The following is a 20670-nucleotide window of genomic DNA, read 5'->3' as shown; positions in this document are numbered from 1 at the left end:
AAACTTGATGTGCCTGTCTGTGTTGTGGGTGTGCATGTAGTAGGTCACTCAGACTCAGACAATTCTTTTGACACTGTTTGTGGGACTTCATCACAGATCCTATAAAACAACCACAAAACTGTGCTAGGACCTACAAGCCATAACTCATCTCCTTTTCTTTGTTTCATGGTCCATATTTTATATGACGATTATACAGTGAGATTAATTTTGCCTGTAGGAAGAAGGCTGTAAAACCTTACGTCTTATACTCTGGGAATTACTAAATATCTACGTAGCTTTTCAAGACTATAATAAACAATAGTAGCCTGAGGCCAGGAAGGATTTAATAAAAGTATACATTGGAAATGCCAGTCAAAGAATCTTTGGGTGCAGTTTCACAAGTGCTTGAAGCTGGCAGTGCTAATGAGAGAAGCTTTCTTGCTGTCCATTCATATGTGGTCGTGTGTTTCTCCATTATGCTGCCCTTTCCTTGTGCTGGTTATTGCAGTGCTGTGAACTGTTGGGGAAAGGACTCGGTGGAGTCCTCTCACCAGAAAGAACTATTTCTTAAGTTATAAGTGTGAAATTCTGGCTTAACCCAGGACAGAGGTGGAAACCACTCGAAGCAGCCAAAGGACATTTTTATTATAATTGCAATGATCTCTTCTGTTATTTTAAAGTCTCTCTAATTTCGTTTCATTACAAGTCTGTCATTTTGGTAAATGTGTTCTCTCACTTGCTCAGACTGCACATCTTCTCATATTCAGGATCGTTTTCCTCTGGTATGCAAATCCATGTGTTATGGAGCTTGTAGCTGTTTTCATGTCATGACAAGCTGACATCAGACCAAGATATTTCTTTTTTTAGTTTTCTCCAAGCAGAGATACAGGGAGGGCCTGCAAGGAGATAACCTTATCAGGTATTATTTCAGTACTAGACCAGCCTTAGTGGGTCTGTGTTCTGCAGATGCCAACAATGGCAGTAGCTTCTAGGTCCTTATCATCTAACTGGAAAACAAAACCTTATGCCTTTACAAAAAGAAGGCTTGATGGAATAATAATGCTGCCTACTCAGTACTGTGAGTTTATTAGTTATCTATCACTGTTGATAGGCTTGGATATTCAGATATCGTTATCTTCCTGTAGGTCATCGTATACTCATTTGGCCACCAAAGCTGCTCTTGATCCTTCTTCAGGATGAAATCATTCCAGTATTTTACCACGTAACCAAAGGCTGCCAAGTTTTTTGAATTTTTTTTATTATTATTATTTTCCGTTGTCTTGAAGGAATAGAATGGGCTAATGAACCCATTTTGAAACCTGTAGAGATAATTTTGTGTTCTCTGGCTTCCTATACTCCTATTTCTAAAAGAGCTGATGAAGCATACCAGTTCCCATACACAGATCCATTTGAAATCCAGAACTTCCTTTCAGGCTGCCTTAAATGCTACAGAAACTACTTACTTGATGGAGCAAATTTGTACCTATATACAGGTCATCTCGGCTCTAGCGTATCTTGCCACTGCTGAGTTGCCATCTTCAGTATTAACCATAAAGCCTTTTCATGGTTCATCTCCAACTTCAGGACAGCTAACGAAAAATGCTGTTTTATGTTGAAGGACCCTTAGTCTGCCTTCTGTTCCTTATGTGTTTTTACAGAGAAAGAAAATCACAGAGGGGAAAATAACAACAAAAAAAACCGTCACGAGGAAAGTTTTGTTCATACATGTGATTACTTGACTCTTACTTTAAAACCCAAGCTTACAGTTGGGATCAAGCTAGGCAGCCAGAGTAGCTTTGACAAAAATTCAATTATTCTAAGACCTCCACTAATTCTGGTGGCTGTTGCCCTGTGAAGATTGCACCCTTTGTGCAGCTCTGCCAGTTACGCCGGCTGCAGAGTTGATAGCCCGGTGTCCAAAACAATTGAGATCCCAATGTATCAGACCTGCTGGGGTCTGGGTTAGAAGTCCCATCAAAAGGCATCCTGTTTTCTGGTCTTTGCAGCTCAGTGTTACTTTTGGCTGCAGCTAACCTCAGGCTTTGGCTCCTATTCCTTTGTTCTGCCATCTAGTCCTGGCTTTTGTTGGCATTACACCATCTTTTTCCTGAACAGCCTGCCTTGGGCATCCACCCTAGCATATGATTTCTTTGATTCTAGACTTAACTGACCATTGAGAGTGCTCTTGTTTTGCTCCTTGAATTGATCTGTTCCTCAGCTGCTCTGTCTCTCTGCCCTTGGTCACAATGACTGCTGCACCTGATTCTTGTTCACATCCCAAAAATCTGCTAGTATTCTGAAAGCCATGGTCAGGAAAAATAAACTGTCCTCTCAGCCTTTGTGGCTTCCCACCTACAGATAAGTTCAGTCACTACCACTGAGTTGTGGGACAGCTCACACCGGACTTCTGTGATTTGAACATTGCAGCTAGAGGCCATGTGATTCTGTTTGCCTGTTTGCTGCTTTTTACTTTTGCCTTATCTTTTCCAGGAGACACTCCTTTGGTCTGCTTCAGCAGGAGGTAGACTATGGTAGCACCAGAATGCAGTAGCAGGGCAGTTACAGGTGCTGGGTTTTTTTCTGTCTCAAAGAGGAAGTGAGGACAATGATATCTCTAGTACTGAAATAAGTTCAGTAGCTTTATCTTCACATACAGGTTCAAGGTAGTGACTGTCGCCTTAGTCATGGGTTTTTTTTTTTTTTTTCCAGAGAAGATCGGTTTATGTCTGTTGACTTCAAGATGCCTACGTCCACATAGATACCAGAGCAATTCACTAGATGTATCTTTATTTCACAGTGAGTCAGAACTATGACTAACACAAAAAATTGTTAAGGTTTTTTTCCACAGCAAAAGGCAATCTCACCAGTGTGTTGAGAGAGGTTGCAATCCACCAGGGACAGAACAATCCTTCTGTATTTTCTAGGCAAAAGGCTGAGGAAAGAACTCTCAGACTAGTGACTCTGATCAAATTACACTCTTTGCTCCCATTGAGTCCTTATTATTAATTAATTGTGTCCAGAGTATTCCTTTCACAGAACACATTCTAGATCGTGCACGTTCTGACTGTACAACTGGACACTTAAATTACTGTCCCAGTGTGTAACATGGATGCACAAGGATGCATTTATACAGTCCTTCCTATGATGCTCCTTCTGAGTCTTGCAATCTTGGTTCTGACTTCTCGCTCCCTGTCTGTCTTCTCAGGTTGCAAGTGCCTCTGTCTTTGATTGAGGTCACTGCTGTTCTGCTGGTAGAGCAGCCCATTCATTATTTGGTGTTTTATCTCTCTCCTGCATTTAATTTGACCACAACAAACATTTTGCATATAGGCTGAGGAGATAATTTCTACAACCAAAGAGCATAAAACCACCGGTGTACATCAGAACCAGAATCTCTACACACTAAAATGTATGCAGAGCACTGATTATATCTCTCAAGTAAGTTGGCAACACACTATCATTAGAAAATATATCAACAAGCGAGATAGCAGTTGGTACCTCTTTTCTGTGAAACAGTTGGCAAATGGAATTTGGGAATCAAGTTCCCCATTAAAGTATGTCCATTTTTATCTCCTGGGTGCGTCTGACTTCTCAGTGAGTGGACAAAGCTTCTTTTTCCTGCAGAACCATAAGTGGGCAATGCAGCTGGATATCTTGAGGTACATCATCTCAGAGTTGGAAAATCCCAAGATTTGTCTACAAAAGATATCAAAAGAAAGCCTTGATTTTTTTTTTTTTCCTGTTGCCTTAACTGTTCTGCACTGAAGATCTCTGGATACGTTCCTGATTCTACCATCAGCAGATTGCTGTATGACTTTCTCCTGATTTTCTTGGTCCCAAGGCATAAGGAGGCACTGATAATTCTGCCCACTATAGGGTAGCTGAGATGACTTTTTATTTTGTTTTATTTATTATTAGTTTGCTTTGCAGAGAAGGAGTCTTACCCCAGTTGCCATCATTGATATCTCAGAAGAACCATAGCAATCTCACTATATTCTCCTGGGATGGAGGCTAAATACTGGAATATACTACTGCACCTTTGAACAGAAGGTCTCATTAGCAGCAAGAGATTAAGATATTAATCTAATCAAATCTAATCCAAAGAGAATCAGATCCCCTGTATGACATTCTCATTGGTCTCTCTGTCCTGCTTATACCTCAGACCCAATCATTTTGAACTGTTTGCTGAAAGCATGAGTTTAGTCTCAGCTCTCTGTTTGGTCAGAGTTGATGTAGCAGCCAGCTCTCAAAACTGACCATGAAGTGGTTTTCCATGAGGAAGATGGGAGTGATCTAAGCATTTTGGGGTGATTTCATCTATACAGTATTCTCATTGTGCTAGAGGTTTCTGTTCACGTCCTTTGTCAAAAGGTTGTAACCTTTTGAGGTTAGAAGTTATATATATTAATATATATTGATATACCCAGGATATTGGAACATGGCTGTGTACCCAGGAGAAATGCATGGCCACAGCCACTTCTATCTAGAGCCTCTGAAAATGTTGGCATTATGGTTTATTGTTTGACTGAAGGATTCTCTCTGCTTGAGGGACACTCTACTAAAGCTCAAGCAGTGTTAATGGCACTGCTGAGAACAGTCTTCATCTGTAAAATAGTTACCCAAAGTCCTGACTGCATCCTCCCTGAGGTGTGAGTGCTCTTAGAGGTATTTGGTATAATGATCCTGCCATTACTGTTTGTATAGAATCCATGTCCACATCCAGTTGAATGTGCTGGAGACCTCTACTTAGTCACGCAAGGTCTGAATGCATAGAAGGAAAGTCCATGAAAGATACAAATTTATTTACAAGAAGCTTGATTTCTCCAAAATGTATTGTTGAATGTTCTCATCCTAGTCCTTCTCAGGAGCCCTTGTGCTGATGGACAGCTGAGAAGGAACTGAACTGGCAGTGGATGAACTTTAACATGCTCATGCATTGATCACCAAGGGAGACAGCATATGCATGTATTTAAGCATGTCATTGCTAGTTAAAGAAAAAATTAGCTAATGTTGAGTGTCAGGTTATATGCCAAAAATCTGGTAAACTTCTATGGGAAGTGTGTTGAGAATAATGCATTTTGGCTTCCTGTTTTCAGGAGCACCAGAACTTCTACTCCAGTGACATGTCCTTGGGCTACCTGGTACTTTCTGTGAAGTATGAACAGATCGAGAAACAGGAAAATCTACGCCTGTTGCTGAGGTGCCTGTTTTTGAAGCGTATGTTACTGTGTGGTGTCTCTTGAGCGTCCTCTGCATAGATATGGTTGTGAATCATGTCTTTGTCCTGGAGAGGACTGCAAAGGAACCTTTGAGCCTCCTTTTCTTGCCTTTGCCTCAGTTTCTCTCGGCAGTTTCCTTCAGGAAGCTGAAGTGGTGTTTGCAGGCACATCATTATAAGTTTTTCTGTCTACTTAGAGACATGCGAGTGCTCTCTAGGAAAACATGGATTCCCTGATGTTTTCCCCCTCCCTAGCTCAGGCCTGTCTTTGGACTCAGTATCTCAGTATCTGAGACTAAGGCTTCCTTGAAGGTGAGCTAGAACTTTCCTTAGCTTCCTGGGACAGCCTACCAAGTGCCATAACCTTTAGGGCTTCCCACAGAGAGCCATTATCCTGAGAGAGCTGCTGAATGAACTAGACAAAGAGCAGAGATAGATCTTGCACAGGTGAGAGGTATGTTGCAGAAAAGCTTTTTAGCACACTATGGGCTGGGTGCAATTCCAGTGAGCAATATGCTGCTGGAAGCAACTGATGTACAGTTGCTGCTGACAAGGACTCAGCCAGGACTGAGGGGAAAATACTGATTGCACAGGAGTCAGCTACAAGAGAATCACTAGTGAGTTTCCTCTGTTTTATGCGGAGAACACTTCAGAGTACCAGGTGGAGCAATAATCTGGGGGGAAAAAAGAAAGTGCCTATTTGTGAGCTGTGCCAGGAAATGTTTATCTGAGCCAGAAACCTTCCTACATGGAAGACACTGGTGAAGAACAAAAGGGTAGTAATTCCCCTGTTAAGATATTGTATTATATGCTGCACCTTTTGCTCAATAGCTTGTTTATAATGGTTTGAAGAGGACTCTGACAGCCCAGTATTTCTTCTCCCTAGAAAGACATTTTTTATATAGAGAGAAAGGAAACTTTTCTCCATCAGCTTTCTGGAACAATGCTACACCAGTTTCTACCTTGTATACTTTGCATGGATCTGCTTTCCTAGGCTGTCTCTAACAGACCTTTTAACAGCCTTTCAAACCCTTATTGTATGATCTTATGAATCTGTTATAATAGTGTGTCCATGAATTGTGTTTCAACATTTAGATTTCTGTAAAAGAAAATTGGGGGGGGAGGGAGGAAAGGAGTGAGGCTGGGGAACGGCAAAAAATTTTTTTTGAGCAAGAAAATAATGCAAGCAAGAGTTTAAGCATCCCTGTTTTAATTCCTCTGCTCCACACAACAAGTGATGAGCAATAAGAAGTGTAAATACCTCCCTTTTCCCGTGATTTTATGCATCCGGCTTAAAAGATAATCTGAAGGAATGGCTACTCTTTCTTTCAAGAGCTACTGTTGTTTGTGTTTCCCTTCAGCTTTTGCTCTAATGTGTTTCTTTGTTTCATGTCAGGACTCGAACTGGCACCAAACATGACTTGATCCCCATTTCCTGTCTGAGTGAGTTTCCCAATGCTGTCCAGATGGCCAAGGTAAGATTCCTGTTTGCTTGTTCATTCTTACAGCCTCATTCTTCAAGTTATTTTCACTGCTCGCCTCCCATTTCCCTTTTTTTTTTTTTTACTATTCCCCATAGTGCTCTCATATACTTCCCTTTTACACTTTGATTTAACTTCTCTTCTTTCGCTTCTAATTTTACCTCTGATTTTTTTGCCTGAAGGGACTCCTGTCAGATAATTATAAACTGTGCCTATGCTCTCATGCCCGCAGCAAGCTAGGGCACATGATAATCACATTTCTGTTTCCCTCTCTCTTTCTCTCTCCTTCTCTCACTCGGCAGCTACTGTGTGAGGATGTGAATGTTGAACGCTTCTTTCCTGTCCTCTACCCCAAGGTATAATGTTCTGATATGTCTGTATGTCCCTTTTCCATCAAGGTCTGGCTAAGTACGTCCAACTGATAATTTGTATTTTCATTACCTCAGGCTTCTCAGCTTATTGTTGCATTTGATGAACATGTCATAAGCAATAACTTCAAATTTGGGGTCATCTACCAGAAACCTGGACAGGTAAGGTCCCTCAGATCCCACGATACTTAAGGCAAAACATAAAGAGCCAGTTGTCTTAGCTTAAATGTAATAACAAGGTCTAACAGGTACTATCCTGTGAAAAATACAGATGTTGTAAAGAGAAAGGATAGAAGTTTTCCCTGTGTTGATCAATTTGTACAGGTCCTCAAAGCTGGCTGAACTGTGTCTAGAAATTACTGCCTGTTCTTTGTACTGCTTGTGCTCCTTCTGACTTCTCCTTTCCTTTTGAAGACGACCGAAGAAGAAGTCTTCAGTAACACAGAAGAGAGTCTGGGTTTCCTGGAGTTCCTGGATTTTCTTGGTGACAAGATTCAGCTGCGAGATTTCCGTGGGTGCGTACCCAGCGCCGCTGGAAAGCCAGGTTGAGTTAGGAAACACCACACATTCAGAGGCTGTGACTCTGTTAGGGCCTTGCTTTCTGAGAAGTGCACTGTCCTCTGAATCCCAGTGCAGCTGGAGAAGCCCAGAATGCTTTTGTTAACCATCCTATCTAGGAACCAGCTCTACTAGGAGTTTAGGTCCCTGCTGATATTTCATTTAAAGGTCTCCTGGTAGCTCAATCTGACCCACGGTATCAGTATAGAATAATTTTATTTGACTGCAAATAGAGGCCTATTTCACAATGGTAGGGGTCAGTACTGTTTTAGTCTTTTTCTGTGGGATACCCTGTCCTTTCTGTACTTCAAAAACGTGGATTGTGTTTCTCACAAGAATGCCAAAGAAAGTAGCTCCTTTGAGGACTGAAGGTTTAGCTTCATAGCTTTTAGAAACATCGTGCAGCTTCAGTCAGTGCCTTTGTTTTAGGAAGATTTGGCGCCTTGCTTATTACTGATTTCTTAAAAATCACCTTTGATAATATTGATGTACCAAGCTACCGTTACTGATATCTTCTTTCTTCTCTCCACTTTCTCATCTCTGCCCTGCCTGCCCTGTGGTGTGGTATGGATTTGCTCAGGTTCCGGGGAGGTTTGGATGTCACTAGAGGTCAAACAGGCACTGAGTCCGTCTATACAAATTTCCGGGGCAAGGAGATCATGTTTCACGTGTCTACAAAACTGCCCTTCACAGAGGGAGATTCCCAGCAGGTACTGGAAGGAGAACTAAGGAATTCAACAGTGTGGTAAGAGGGAGGGGTATTTGATGAGGGGCTAGTTAGAGGGGAGAATTGGCAGTTAGGCAATGTTGGGAATTATGGATGGAGTAATGGTAAAAGTAGCGATGAGGGGTTTGGTTGAACAAATGGTTGGAGATACTAGATGCACTGGTTCTACCCTTTTTTCTCCTGCCTTCTCACTATTTGTTTTTTTTTTCCTCTCCAGCTTCAGCGGAAGCGTCACATTGGGAATGACATTGTAGCCATCATCTTCCAGGATGAAAGCACACCTTTTGTCCCTGATATGATTGCTTCCAATTTCCTACATGCTTACGTAGTAGTTCAGCTCACTCCTGGCACCACGGGGGACACTTTCTACAAGGTAAACAGAGCCAGTAGATTCCTCTGCACTGATTTACTGATACTGATCCTTGAAGTGGAAACCTGTTCTTTGGGAGCCTTTGGGAGAGGTACAGGTTCAGCCAGCTGTCATCCTAAGCTTTGCTTGCTCTGTTAGTAAACTTGATCAACGTTTTCAGTGAAAGGCAATAATTGAATCTATTACCAGTTAAACTAGAAATCCAGTAGCTGCCACCAGCTCTCCTTCCCCTTCACCCACTCGGTGATCTCTGACCAGGAGTCACCTTCCTGCTGTGTTGTTCTGTACTTCTGCAGAGGTCTTCTCTGGTGTGATTGCTACTGTTTAGGAATCTATGTTCATGTTTGTTGAGTATTCAGATTTCATAAGGTTATTGATAAGCTGGCCTGGGCTAGGAGGTGAGGCTGAGAATGATTCAAATTCTGTGACACAAGTATTTTACTGAAAGGAGTCCAGGACTGCTTACTGCCTCTACCTAACAAATACAAGGTCAAAGAATAATTTGATCAATTTTTTAAGTATCTACGCATGAAAGTAGGATGTATTTGTATGTTTTTCAAAGTAGCCGATAAGTTTCTGAAGCTTAAGGATTGGGAATTGAAGCAGGACGAATTTTGATAAAAAAGTTTTGTTCACAACAAAGAGCACGAGGAGCAATTGATGCCATTTTGGGGGATGCCTTGCTTACTTCATATAAGTCAGGTGAAACTCATTCAGACAACTGGCAGCCGTGTCTGCATTGCTCATGCTGCAGAGCACAGCCCTGAGGGCTTGCACTGCCTGAGACTGCAGGTCATTTGGTCTCATTAGCTGACTGGCCTAATTTATGGAATCCAAACCAGCTACGTGTGCCTTGGGGAATTCCAGAACTGATGCCTATCTGGCAAGGAAGTGCTGTTAAGTCCCACCAGTTGGGCTAGAATATGAAGAAGCCCTGCTAGAACATCAATTCCCTATTTGCAGCCTTTGGACACAGCTGTTTCTGTCACATGACTCTGAATGGATGACTATACCACTTCATATTCAAATTTCAGTCATGCTGAGAGGGCAGAAAATACATAGCAGCTTGTGTTCTGTGATGGGTTTTCCATTGTAGAAACATTTTAATCAACGTGCTATGTCTCATGTTATGTAAAAATTCTGATTCGGTGATGAAGAGTCCTTATGCCTTGGAGGTCTACAAGAATACCAAGAATATCAAAATTAGGACAGGATCCCTGTCTTCTCTCCCACCAAAGAGGGTGCTGGGGGTGGAACAACCACCTTCCATTGTTTCCTGTGCTATGGACAGGCAGCTCTGTAGTGACACAATAGCCTCATGTTGATCAGGAACATGAGGTTCCAGTTCTCCTCTCACTCCGTTTTGTAGGGCACAGAAATTCATTGGATTTTTTTAATGACAAGAGAAAGAGCTGGGGAAGCTTGCCATTCATCTTGTCTCTTCCTACTGTTGTTTTTGTCTGTGCCTGTCTGCAATGGCATTGTTTTTGTCAGTATAATAGGGTCGGCTGCATCATTTCATGAAAAAAAAAAAAAATAGTTCCAGTCAGGACCCTAGAGCCAAAGCAGAATGCTCTGTAAAGGCTTTTCCAAACTCTTTTTAACTCATTTTGCCTTGAGAGCACTCTAGTACCTAAAAGACTGAGAAGACTTTTTTCTATTCTGTGTTCCATTTACTTAAGCTTTAGTGCCTAGTGGTTAAATTGGAATATTAATTGCATTTATTTCTTTGACTCAATTTTCGCAATCAGAAAATAAAAATGTAAAGTGGGATTTTAACTGGTAGATATCTGTTGGGAGGGAGGAGGAGGCCTTGTAATTAGGGGAGCTGGCCTCCAATGTGAGAAATCTGAATTAAATCGAGGGCCTTTTTCCTTCTTCCTCTCATTAACCTCATGCCTCTCATTGGCTCTGTGACATTTACACTGGAGTGTTGTTTCAAGGCAGTTGCTGTCAGGTTGTTCTGATATTGTTCCCTGTTGCATGAAATGGCAAATATTGTTCCATCTCAAACACGAGGAAAAAAACCCAAACCTGTGAAATATATGTAAGTGCTGTATGTATCCAGTAAGATAGCTGCATATAATTATAGGTAAGTGCTGTGAGGAGCCAACTGACAGTATGTAAAAACTGAACGGCATTACAGTTACTTTTTTTGGCGTTGGTATATCAGGTAGGAGCATGTTAAAAAACAAACAAACAACAAAAAAAAACCCCCAGATTTCCTTCTCCCTTACTGGAAAGTACTTATGTATGCTTACCACATGTGACTCGGAACAGCAGTGTCACCAAGATGCTCCCCTCAGTGTGCAGTGTCTCTCTACTGAGGATTCTTTGTCAAAAAATATAGGTCAGTACAACCATATTGACAAAGGTTCTTCCTAGTGGAGGTAAATGTTGCAGGCTGAACAGAAGCATCTTCTTTTTTTGTTCTAACTGAACTGGTTATTATTTAAAATATATATATATATTTTTTTAAAGCAATTGGTTCAATTGTATTTTGTTGCTCTTGCTGTGTGTACATCTAAGGGACTGAATTTCTGGGAGATAAATCTGCATATCCATTGACTGAGTACAGAAACAGATGGATGCACAGGACAGCATGTTAGATCTCTCTTCTATATGTAAATTATTCAGGAGGGATCAGATATACCACAGTAGTTTAAAGGCTTTGATAGTCTCACTTGCGTTACGATACTTATTTTTTTTTTTCCTTATATTGTTTCAGGTTTCTGTCACAGCCCGAGATGATGTCCCCTTCTTTGGACCCCCTCTGCCAAATCCAGCCATATTTAGAAAGGTTTGTTTCTTTGGTCCAGTGTTAGAGGGATATGGTACACAGCCCTGTGTTCTGAGTCGGTATCGGCAATCTGGCTGGATGACTTTGGGAGTCTAAAGAGTAGTAAGGCAGAGCTTTTCTCATATGACATCTTTATTCCTGTTTTCATCTCCAGTCTAGTCTTCATCTTGTCTTACAGAGTGCAGAGTTTCGTGAATTCCTCCTGGCCAAGCTCATCAATGCTGAGTACAGCTGCTATCGAGCTGAGAAATTTGCTAAATTAGAGGTGGGTCTATTACCTGGTTGCTTTCATTAAAAAATACGAAATTGTATTAATACCAGAATAAGAAAATACAATATAATATTTTACTTTCTTCTGGTTTTGTGTTGCTTAAAAAAGAAGATGAAATGTCATTATACTCAGCTCTGTGATGCTTACTTTGTATTTCACAGCAGGTGTGATAGAATATGAACAGGTACATTCTAATGTAAAGATCTAATCATCAAGTAGGAATGGGAATATGGTGCTTCCGTTTTGCTGGAGGAAGTTCTGTATTAGCTGAAACTTGGTATTTTGCTACAGGCTGTGTACTGATACCACTGATTTTAGTTCAAGGTACCAAAATTCTGTTCTGGACTCTGCTGCTTGCCTGATCTAGAAAAATCTGCCCTCAATCAGTCCATGCCTCTGTTTCATCACCTGTAAAGAAGTACTGATGTCCTTTATGACTTGCTTTAGAAAGAGTTTAAAACAGCTGGATATTACTGTAATATATTTGATAACTATATAGCTAAAATCACTTCATAATATTTAAATTAATTTTCATGGTAACTTATTATAATTTTTTTTAAGGAGGATGTGTGAGATATTGCAAAAACAAGGAAATCCCCTCCACTCCCAATAATAGCTGTGTTTTCATTCCCAATGTTGGTGCAGGAAAGAACCCGGAGTGCCCTCTTGGAAAGCCTTTTTGAGGAGCTGCAGCTCCGCAGCCGCAGTATGATGGGATTGCCCATAGGGGAGGATGACAAGATAGAGAATGGCAGTGGGGGCTTCCTCGAGAACTTCAAGGTGAGCCATAGTGGATTGATTCCTTACCCAGTCTCTTACGATTTTCTCAAGTTCACTGTGTGTTCCTCCAAGGAATATCGACCCTACTGATCTGCTGTGCTTACAATATGGCAGATAAAAAGTCTTTCCATCCAGCAGCCTTTCTTTAGAGCATCTTAACTGTGCTTTACAGTTAAGTTACACATCTCTCAATAAAAGAAATTTTCCCCCTTCCTGTGCTCCTTTCTACAGAGCTACAGTGTGATCTAGGGTGGAATTCCATACTGTCCCTGAGAAATCAAACTCTTTATGCGTCCTGCTGGTGTCTAATGTCCAGTGGGGTTTCAGTCCATGAATTACAGGAAAAGGAGTGAGTGTTTGCAAGAGGAATTTTAATAACTAGTAGCAAGCAGCTCTCAGTTCCTATAGCAGATCTCTTCCAATTAATTTTTGTTATAACTGAAAGAGTTGCAAGAGACACTGCAAGGGAGTTTCTAACATAACTGTGAGTGTACTGTCCAGAAAAACTGTGATGCTTTACATACTCTCTAAAAGCCTGCGTTAATTTACCTTTGTTCAGTGTAGATGACACTTTATTTTCCTTTTTTTTTAATATAAATCAGGATCAGGTGACAGAACTTACTTTTAAAAGTGATGAAGGTGATATAAGAAAGCAAGGTTTTTGTACAAAAAGTCAGACTGAGTTTTGAATTGATTATATTGAGAGAATCTTGTATCAGTTTCCTATCTACTACTTCTCCTTTCCCACTTCTGTGCGAGGTGCCTCACCACTTCTTTTGTATAGTAAGTTATCTGTCTGGACATAGAGACTTATTATAAATAGCATTTCTTCAGATGACCTCCGCCCCTTTGTGTCGTGGGCTGGATAGAGTTGTTAGGGGCTGTGAAACTAATCCATTCACACATAGGTTTGGTAGCTATATCTGTAGCTTTGGTCAGAGCTAGGGTGCTTTGGTGAGGCGTATTTTTACATGCAGTCTACGCTGCCTTTGCTGCTAACCAGGAATTTCATACCCAGCCGTGTCTTACACTAATTACCCAAAATGTTCCTTTCTGACTTGTAGCTGTGATTTGCTTGTCATGTGCACAGATCACCTTTGTAAAAGGCTGGAAAATGCCAAGTAAACTCAGAAGGTGGCTTTTCCAAATGCTGCAGACTTTTATATGGCTGCTTTCCCTTTGGAACCAGCACTCAAGTTCATGCAAGACTGAACCTTGCAGTGGTGAACAGGAGTTAGATTTTGTATTTTGTAGCCTGTACTGGTTAGGACTGCTCCAGATGATGCTGTCCTATCCAGTGTGCTGGGATACTGGTAGGGAATCCCTAGTTATTGCAACAGGACAAGGGAGGGGAAAGTCTTGCATATACTTGAGGAAAAGTTCTTCCCTGGCAGTGAGCTCCATGAATCGGCTAGGACCAAAAATGGGTAATATCTAAGATGCTGCCTTCTAGGAGTTAGGATCTGTGTGGTTCTGGTGTTTGGTCTGTCCCAACTTTCCACCCAACCTGTGGTGCTTTCCGTGCTGCCCTACCGTGTGCATGTCTCTATGTCTATCCGTGTTTGTCTGTTTCCCTGCCTCCCTTCTGTTCAGCGGGTGATCAGAGGCCGCAGCCAGAGCCTGGATACCATGGGGATATCCATGAGAAAGCAGCAGCCAGCCACCCTGCCCAGCCGCCCAACTACAGCTGGCCTTGCCCTCAGCCAGAGTGTCGCCGAGGGCCCTAAGGCCATTGCTGCGGTAAGGTATTTGGGTGGGCTGTAAGAAGAAACCTGGCCCACTCCTACATTCTGTTTCTCTTTCCCTATTAGCTTGTCCTCTTGTCCTTCTGTGAATCTCTTTCTGTTGTACCATCCCTTTCCACAAGTGGAGACACAGCGTGCGTTGCAGCCTGTTTTGTCTGTGCCTATCTCTAGCCACAGTTCCTCTGTAAACTAAAGTTGAGATTTGATGCAGACTGGGAGAAGAAAGCCAAACATGATTCCACATCAGACCTCTATCTCTGCTGTCCTGGATTAGATCTTGTACATTGCCATACCTTAGAAAAACATACACACTGTGGTTTGACCAGAATGGTACAGTATTGTTGTATGGCAAGAGCTGAGAACAGAAGGACACTAGGTTTGTTCCATTTTCTTCAGTTTCACCAGTCAGATTCTTTTCTGTAATATAAAAAGGTGCACAATGTTTATTCAATGTACTGTTTTGCTGTAAATAGAATTTCCATGTTGGGAACAAACAGCAGAATTAATAAAGTTTGGGATAAGAAAAAGAGTGAATATTATTAGTCACTATCAAAACCTCTCTTATTTGCTAGGAGATATTAAATGTATGTGATCAGTGTGAGCATAATAAATCTGTGACAAATGGTTCCAGAAAAGGATCCATGTTTCTAATACTGGAAATATGGTTACCTTGGCCAAAGTGGATCCAGCTTATTATGGTCTTTGCACCAGCGATGTTAATACAGGCAAACTGTAAAGAAACATCTCTGAGTAAGCTAAGAAGTTGCCTTTCAGTGTGGAAATTCCTTGGTGACAGTTTTGTATGCATTCTTTATGTCAGCACAACGAAGTCATAGACTAGTAATGACTTGGATTTGCTGCTTCCTTCTCTTAACTTCTAGTTTTCTCTGCCTTGTAAATTCTGCCTCTCCTCGTATGGGGATACCTCCCTTCCTGAGCTGCTTTCTCTGTATACTGGCTGTGTATCTTGTTTGCCTTTGTTTCTGTATCTCTCCGTCTCCTCCTCATACCACCTTTGTAAGCCCTAGCTTCTCTTCCTCACTGACAGAAAGTCCTCCTCCTTGCACCACCGGTGGAGCTGGGCCCTGCTATTGCATTGCAGAGTTAAGGAGAGGATCTGGATCCACATCGCAAACTCCCTCTCCCATCTGCTTCCAGTTCTCCAGTTTTTTTTCCTGTCTTGTTCTCCTCCCTCCTTTTCTGTCACGCTTTCCTTTTTTCTAGTCTTTTGCCTTGCCTGGTAGGAGCCCATCACGCACTCGAGCCAGCCGCTTCCACGGGCGACGGAGCAGTGCCATTGGCATTGAGAATATACAGGAGGAAAAGAGGTATGAGCAGTGGGAAGGTGAGACAAAGAGAGAAAAAAAACAGGAAGAAATAAGAAAAGGGAGATGGAAAGGGACGTAGAAGGACAGAAAGGGAATCGACAGGAATGAGAATTCAAATTGAAATGGTTGGATTGGGAAGAAAAGCCTGGTTATCGGCTAATGGAGAAATGGACAAAAGACAGAAACAAGCAAAATAGAAACAGACTATTTGGAAATGGGGAGAATCAATATTTGAGGAAGGAGGGAGGAGGTGGGTGGAGGAGCGTGGTAAGATTGCTCTTAAACATTGTGCGGTTACAGTCTAGGACTCTTGGTTTTCCTGTTCTGTATTTGCCACTTTTAGATAAGAGTCAGATGAAAGGCTTTTACCTGGGAAGGGAGAGTTGGGTCCTTGATTGTTTGTTTTCATGATAAAAAAATTCAAGTAGAGAAAACTTCTGATAACTTTAAAAAATGAGCTTAAATTAGATAGTTTGAGAAATAATTATATCTGAGGGATAACATACAGGTTTAAGGAGTGATTTGGCATATTTGACAGAATTATAACCATTCTAAAGTTGTCTATTGGTCACTAGAGATTATTTAGTTAAATCAATAAATCAGCTAGAGCTGAGACATCTTTTTATGATTATACAGTCTCAAAAGTCACGTGATTGCTCTGCATCTAATATACAGTTTTCCCAGTTGCAAGAATTCCAGGGAGCAGCTTAAAGACTCAGCGTAAAAGGGGAAAAGCCATCTTTACTGTGGAAACTAGTGATTTCACAACAGGAAGAATTGCTACATTTCCCCTTCTTCTCAGTTGTTCTCTTGGACCTTACCTTAATGAGGTGCCTATGACCTAATCCGAATAAAAATAGTATAGAACTTTCTTTGAGAAAAATAAAGTCTTTTAAGATGACTTCCCTGTGACGGTTTAAGCCAACACAGTAGCCACAGCTCCTCACTTTCTTTGAGAAAAATAAAGTCTTTTAAGACAACTTCCCTGTGACAGTTTAAGCCACACAGTAGCCACAGCTACTCGCTACTTTAAATAGTTTTGTACCTTATGCAGCTGTGCCCCTCAACCCATTACTTTGTGTACATCCTTCATTATCCCCTTAAATGACCTGTAAAAGTTTCCTACAACAAGGAAAAACCCTGACTTTCTCCTTTTTTTTTTTTTTTTCCCCTGCTCTTTGCTAGGAAGGAATGGGTAAGCTGTTGGGTTTACTTAGCTTTCCTCTTGCTTATTTGTAATCTTGGACGTGAGGAACGGTGAGCCTCAGCTTGTGTTATGTGAAAGACATTTTGGGTGCTTCTTGAAGGAGCAGTTCACTAGCAACTGGTCTAATTGTTCATTGCTGCTGTAAAGCAGGTAACATACTTTCCCTCTCCCAGTGTCTCTTTCAACTACCAACAATCCTGTCCCATTCCTTGTGATGGCTCAGATGCTTAGTGGGCCCTTCATGGAACTGATTCATTCATCTACAGAGAAAGTATGGACTTTCTTTCATTGGATTGTCTGCCAGGTTCTGCCATGAACTGGATCATGGAGAAGCCTGATGGGTACCAGGGCTGATGGAAAGTACACTCAGCAAGAGTGGAGGAGGCTGGAGCAGGCCTGCTCTCCCTGGCAACACTGAGCTCAACACGTCATGGGTGATTTCACCCTGAAGCTATAGTTTAATGATATGCAGGCTTTGATGAGAGAGCTGACCAGTCCATCCTGCTTGTTCATGTGTTGTGGAAGTTTCAGGGTTATTTAGAATTGGATTTTTTTTTCAGGAAATACAGTAGCCACAGCTCCTCACTACTTTAAATAGTTTTGTACCTTATGCAGCTGTGCCCCTCAACCCATTACTTTGTGTACATCCTTCATTATCCCCTTAAATGACCTGTAAAAGTTTCCTACAACAAGGAAAAACCCTGACTTTCTCCTTTTTTTTTTTTTTTTCCCCTGCTCTTTGCTAGGAAGGAATGGGTAAGCTGTTGGGTTTACTTAGCTTTCCTCTTGCTTATTTGTAATCTTGGACGTGAGGAACGGTGAGCCTCAGCTTGTGTTATGTGAAAGACTTTTTGGGTGCTTCTTGAAGGAGCAGTTCACTAGCAACTGGTCTAATTGTTCATTGCTGCTGTAAAGCAGGTAACATACTTTCCCTCTCCCAGTGTCTCTTTCAACTACCAACAATCCTGTCCCATTCCTTGTGATGGCTCAGATGCTTAGTGGGCCCTTCATGGAACTGATTCATTCATCTACAGAGAAAGTATGGACTTTCTTTCATTGGATTGTCTGCCAGGTTCTGCCATGAACTGGATCATGGAGAAGCCTGATGGGTACCAGGGCTGATGGAAAGTACACTCAGCAAGAGTGGAGGAGGCTGGAGCAGGCCTGCTCTCCCTGGCAACACTGAGCTCAACACGTCATGGGTGATTTCACCCTGAAGCTATAGTTTAATGATATGCAGGCTTTGATGAGAGAGCTGACCAGTCCATCCTGCTTGTTCATGTGTTGTGGAAGTTTCAGGGTTATTTAGAATTGGATTTTTTTTTCAGGAAATTTTCCAGTTTCACAAACAGTTGTATTAGCATAAGTGAGGGCATGAGGAACAGTGATGTGAGGATCAACTGACCAAGAGAGCAGAGGAGGAGCTTTGTGAAGTTCCATCCTCCAATTCCATCACTGAAGCCACAAAAAGAAAAAACACCACCAAACCCCTGAGTTTTCCAATTTTTAATTAAACACACCCCGCTTTTCAGTTACTCACGCAGACAGCTTTCTTTACAAGTATCTTGACAAGTACTAGAAGCAATAAAACTATTGTAACCATTCTGAAACAGGGAAATTTGCTGAGTCCTTTTTCTTTAAGTAATAAATATGTAAGCTCTCTAATCAGTCCCAAAGCTTCTTAAGAAGAATGAAATGGGGAAGGTAGAGGAGAAAGTTGAAGAATTAAAGGAGAATACTGAAATTAATTTTGGCTTTGATATCAATTCAAGAGGAGCTTCAAGTTGGTCATTTCTAATATATTGCCCTCAACAGGTCACATCTAAGGAGTGCTTAGGTCACATCTGTGTGACCTTGGGTCACATCTGCTTTTTTAAACACAACTGCATTGGCTTCCCTTTCATGTGTATAGGAAAGATCCAGCTTTGTATTGTAGCTTGCAAGAAGTGTTTGGATGGTTAGCGGTTAACTCTGGCCCTGGGGTACAAGCTGCTTTCTCTTTTGTCCCAGCAGAGACACTGTAGAGAGGATACAGAAGGTGCTGGACAATCCAGGAACTTTCTTTGACCTGAAGTCCGATGGATCATCCAGTCCCAGCTCCCCAGAGTTCCCCAGCAGGAAGAACAAGTGAGTTGAAAATAATTTTAATATTTAAAAGACACTCAATGTGTCTGGTATTGGCTTAAGTGTGGTGCATGTCTTCTTCTGTTGGAGGCTTTACTGAGATTGTCCACATCAGGCATTGCAGCATCTTAACAGTTAGATGTCTGGCCATGGCACTGTGATTGAGACCATGTAAGTGAGGAATTCAGCTTTCTTAAACAGTCAGTGAAGAAAGATTGGACCACTTAAAGGTGATTTTGGCTTTATCTTTACTGTAAGATTAGCTCACATCCAACAGGATGCACAAAGCCCTAGCTGTCTAGTTATCCATGCTTTCTTCATGTAGATGTTTCCTCTGGAGTCACAAAGCCCTAGCTGTCTAGTTATCCATGCTTTCTTCATGTAGATGTTTCCTCTGTAGTTCGCTCTGGAAAGATTTTGGAGCTTCATGGAGAAGCTTGGACAAGGGTATGTTGGGTTGTACACAAGTTCTGCCCCTTTAAGCAGGATTCATGCTGCTGCTCCCAACCAGCATAAACTAGCCTGTCTTCGCTCCTCACAAAGTGCTACAGCAGGGTCTCCTGTGTTGCACCTACGACGTTTCATTGCTAAAGCACACCGTACCATGCCCAGTGTTCTTCTGCAAAACACTTCATGCAGTAGTCTGCAAAATAGTCCCCCAGTTCCTGATGGTCAAAAACTGGAAAAATGCACTTTCCTGGTAGTGAAGCTTTGCTGTTGCTAGGCTGTATTATGCTGGGCTGTGAACCCATCTAGGATACTTCAGGACTTCACAGAAACCCCACCTTTACATTTCCAAAACTCCAGAGCAGCCTGGCTCTAAATCCAAGACTGCAGCTGACTTTCTGGAACAGCTTGCCATACATGATTTTTTTATGGAGAACTTGGATGAGACCTGTGGCAAAAAGGGCACTGAGTACTTGGTAGTAGGGCATGTCCTTTTCTTATGACTGCAGCTGCTCTAAGAAGATGTCAGGAGGTGCCCTAGAGCCAGGCCTCTATGGTTGTAATTGCTCCAGGTGCTAAGTCTGAGAAGGAAGGGCTTTCCTTCCAACTAGACCCAATGTTCCCTAAGAAGTACAAGCTGGTAACTCTCTGCAGTAGTTCAGCTGTGCAATTGTATGCTGTAGGACTGCCCAGAATTTTGTCACAGCCAAGGTGCAGAGTTCTGGTAAGTATTGTTTTTTTTTGGTGATGCTAGTTTTTATGTTGAGTTGGGTGTTCAAAATTTTGGTGGGAAGGAGGACGGGAGTACAGCTAGGAGATACAGACCATTTAAGATGCTAGGACAAGAGAGAATACAGGGCATGGGACCACTGATGGGTCAACAACCCCCATCTTCCAGTATTACCATCTCATTCCACCTCCCTTTCCTCCTCCTGCCTGGGACTTTGTTAGTGAACTAGAAGACCCTGGCTAGGCACATGTGAGGGACTCTTGCTCTCATTAGGTAGCTGAAGCGACCTTGCACAATCAGCAAGAATTCTGCCTAGTAAGAAGACATCTCATAGCTTGGCTGGTCCTGGTTACCCTACTGTAGAATGTGCGCATGTCCTGAAAAAAAAAAAAAGATGAAGCTTTCTTGACATTTCTTCCTGATTTCTGCATTTCATTGTGGGCTTCCCCCACTTCTCAACCTCCATTCTCCATTCATCAGCTGAGGAGGTGAGCCAGCTGCAATATCCGTTTCGAATTGGTATCACATGCTTTCAGA

General features: G+C 41.9%; 1 protein-coding gene across 21 annotated transcripts in view; it reads left to right on the top strand.

The window, feature by feature from the left end:
- LOC106891180 (rap1 GTPase-activating protein 1-like) overlaps positions 1-20670 on the top strand; it is a 53118-nt gene that overhangs the window by 19423 nt on the left and 13025 nt on the right. For 13 of the 21 annotated variants that reach the window (XR_001412636.1, XM_014947527.1, XM_014947513.1 and 10 more), the window contains 13 exons: positions 5076-5179; positions 6594-6672; positions 6981-7034; positions 7125-7208; positions 7461-7561; positions 8185-8314; positions 8549-8704; positions 11430-11501; positions 11680-11766; positions 12418-12552; positions 14146-14292; positions 15522-15625; positions 18843-18959. Coding sequence is in view for 18 of the 21 variants with exons in the window: in XM_014947527.1 (XP_014803013.1) it covers positions 5076-5179; positions 6594-6672; positions 6981-7034; positions 7125-7208; positions 7461-7561; positions 8185-8314; positions 8549-8704; positions 11430-11501; positions 11680-11766; positions 12418-12552; positions 14146-14292; positions 15522-15625; positions 18843-18959 (1370 nt within the window). In the remaining 3 variants the exon portion in view is untranslated. Of the gene's footprint in view, positions 1-5075; positions 5180-6593; positions 6673-6980; positions 7035-7124; positions 7209-7460; positions 7562-8184; positions 8315-8548; positions 8705-11429; positions 11502-11679; positions 11767-12417; positions 12553-14145; positions 14293-15521; positions 15626-18842; positions 18964-20670 lie in introns of those variants that run through there. The other 8 variants (XM_014947518.1, XM_014947530.1, XR_001412638.1 and 5 more) reach the window with 6 other exon arrangements.

The sequence above is a fragment of the Calidris pugnax genome, unplaced genomic scaffold (genome assembly GCF_001431845.1).
Source record: "Calidris pugnax isolate Ruff unplaced genomic scaffold, ASM143184v1 scaffold175, whole genome shotgun sequence".
NCBI lineage: Eukaryota > Metazoa > Chordata > Aves > Charadriiformes > Scolopacidae > Calidris > Calidris pugnax.
The sequence above is the reverse complement of the archived record's forward strand: the minus strand, read 5'-3'. Positions and strand labels throughout refer to the sequence as shown.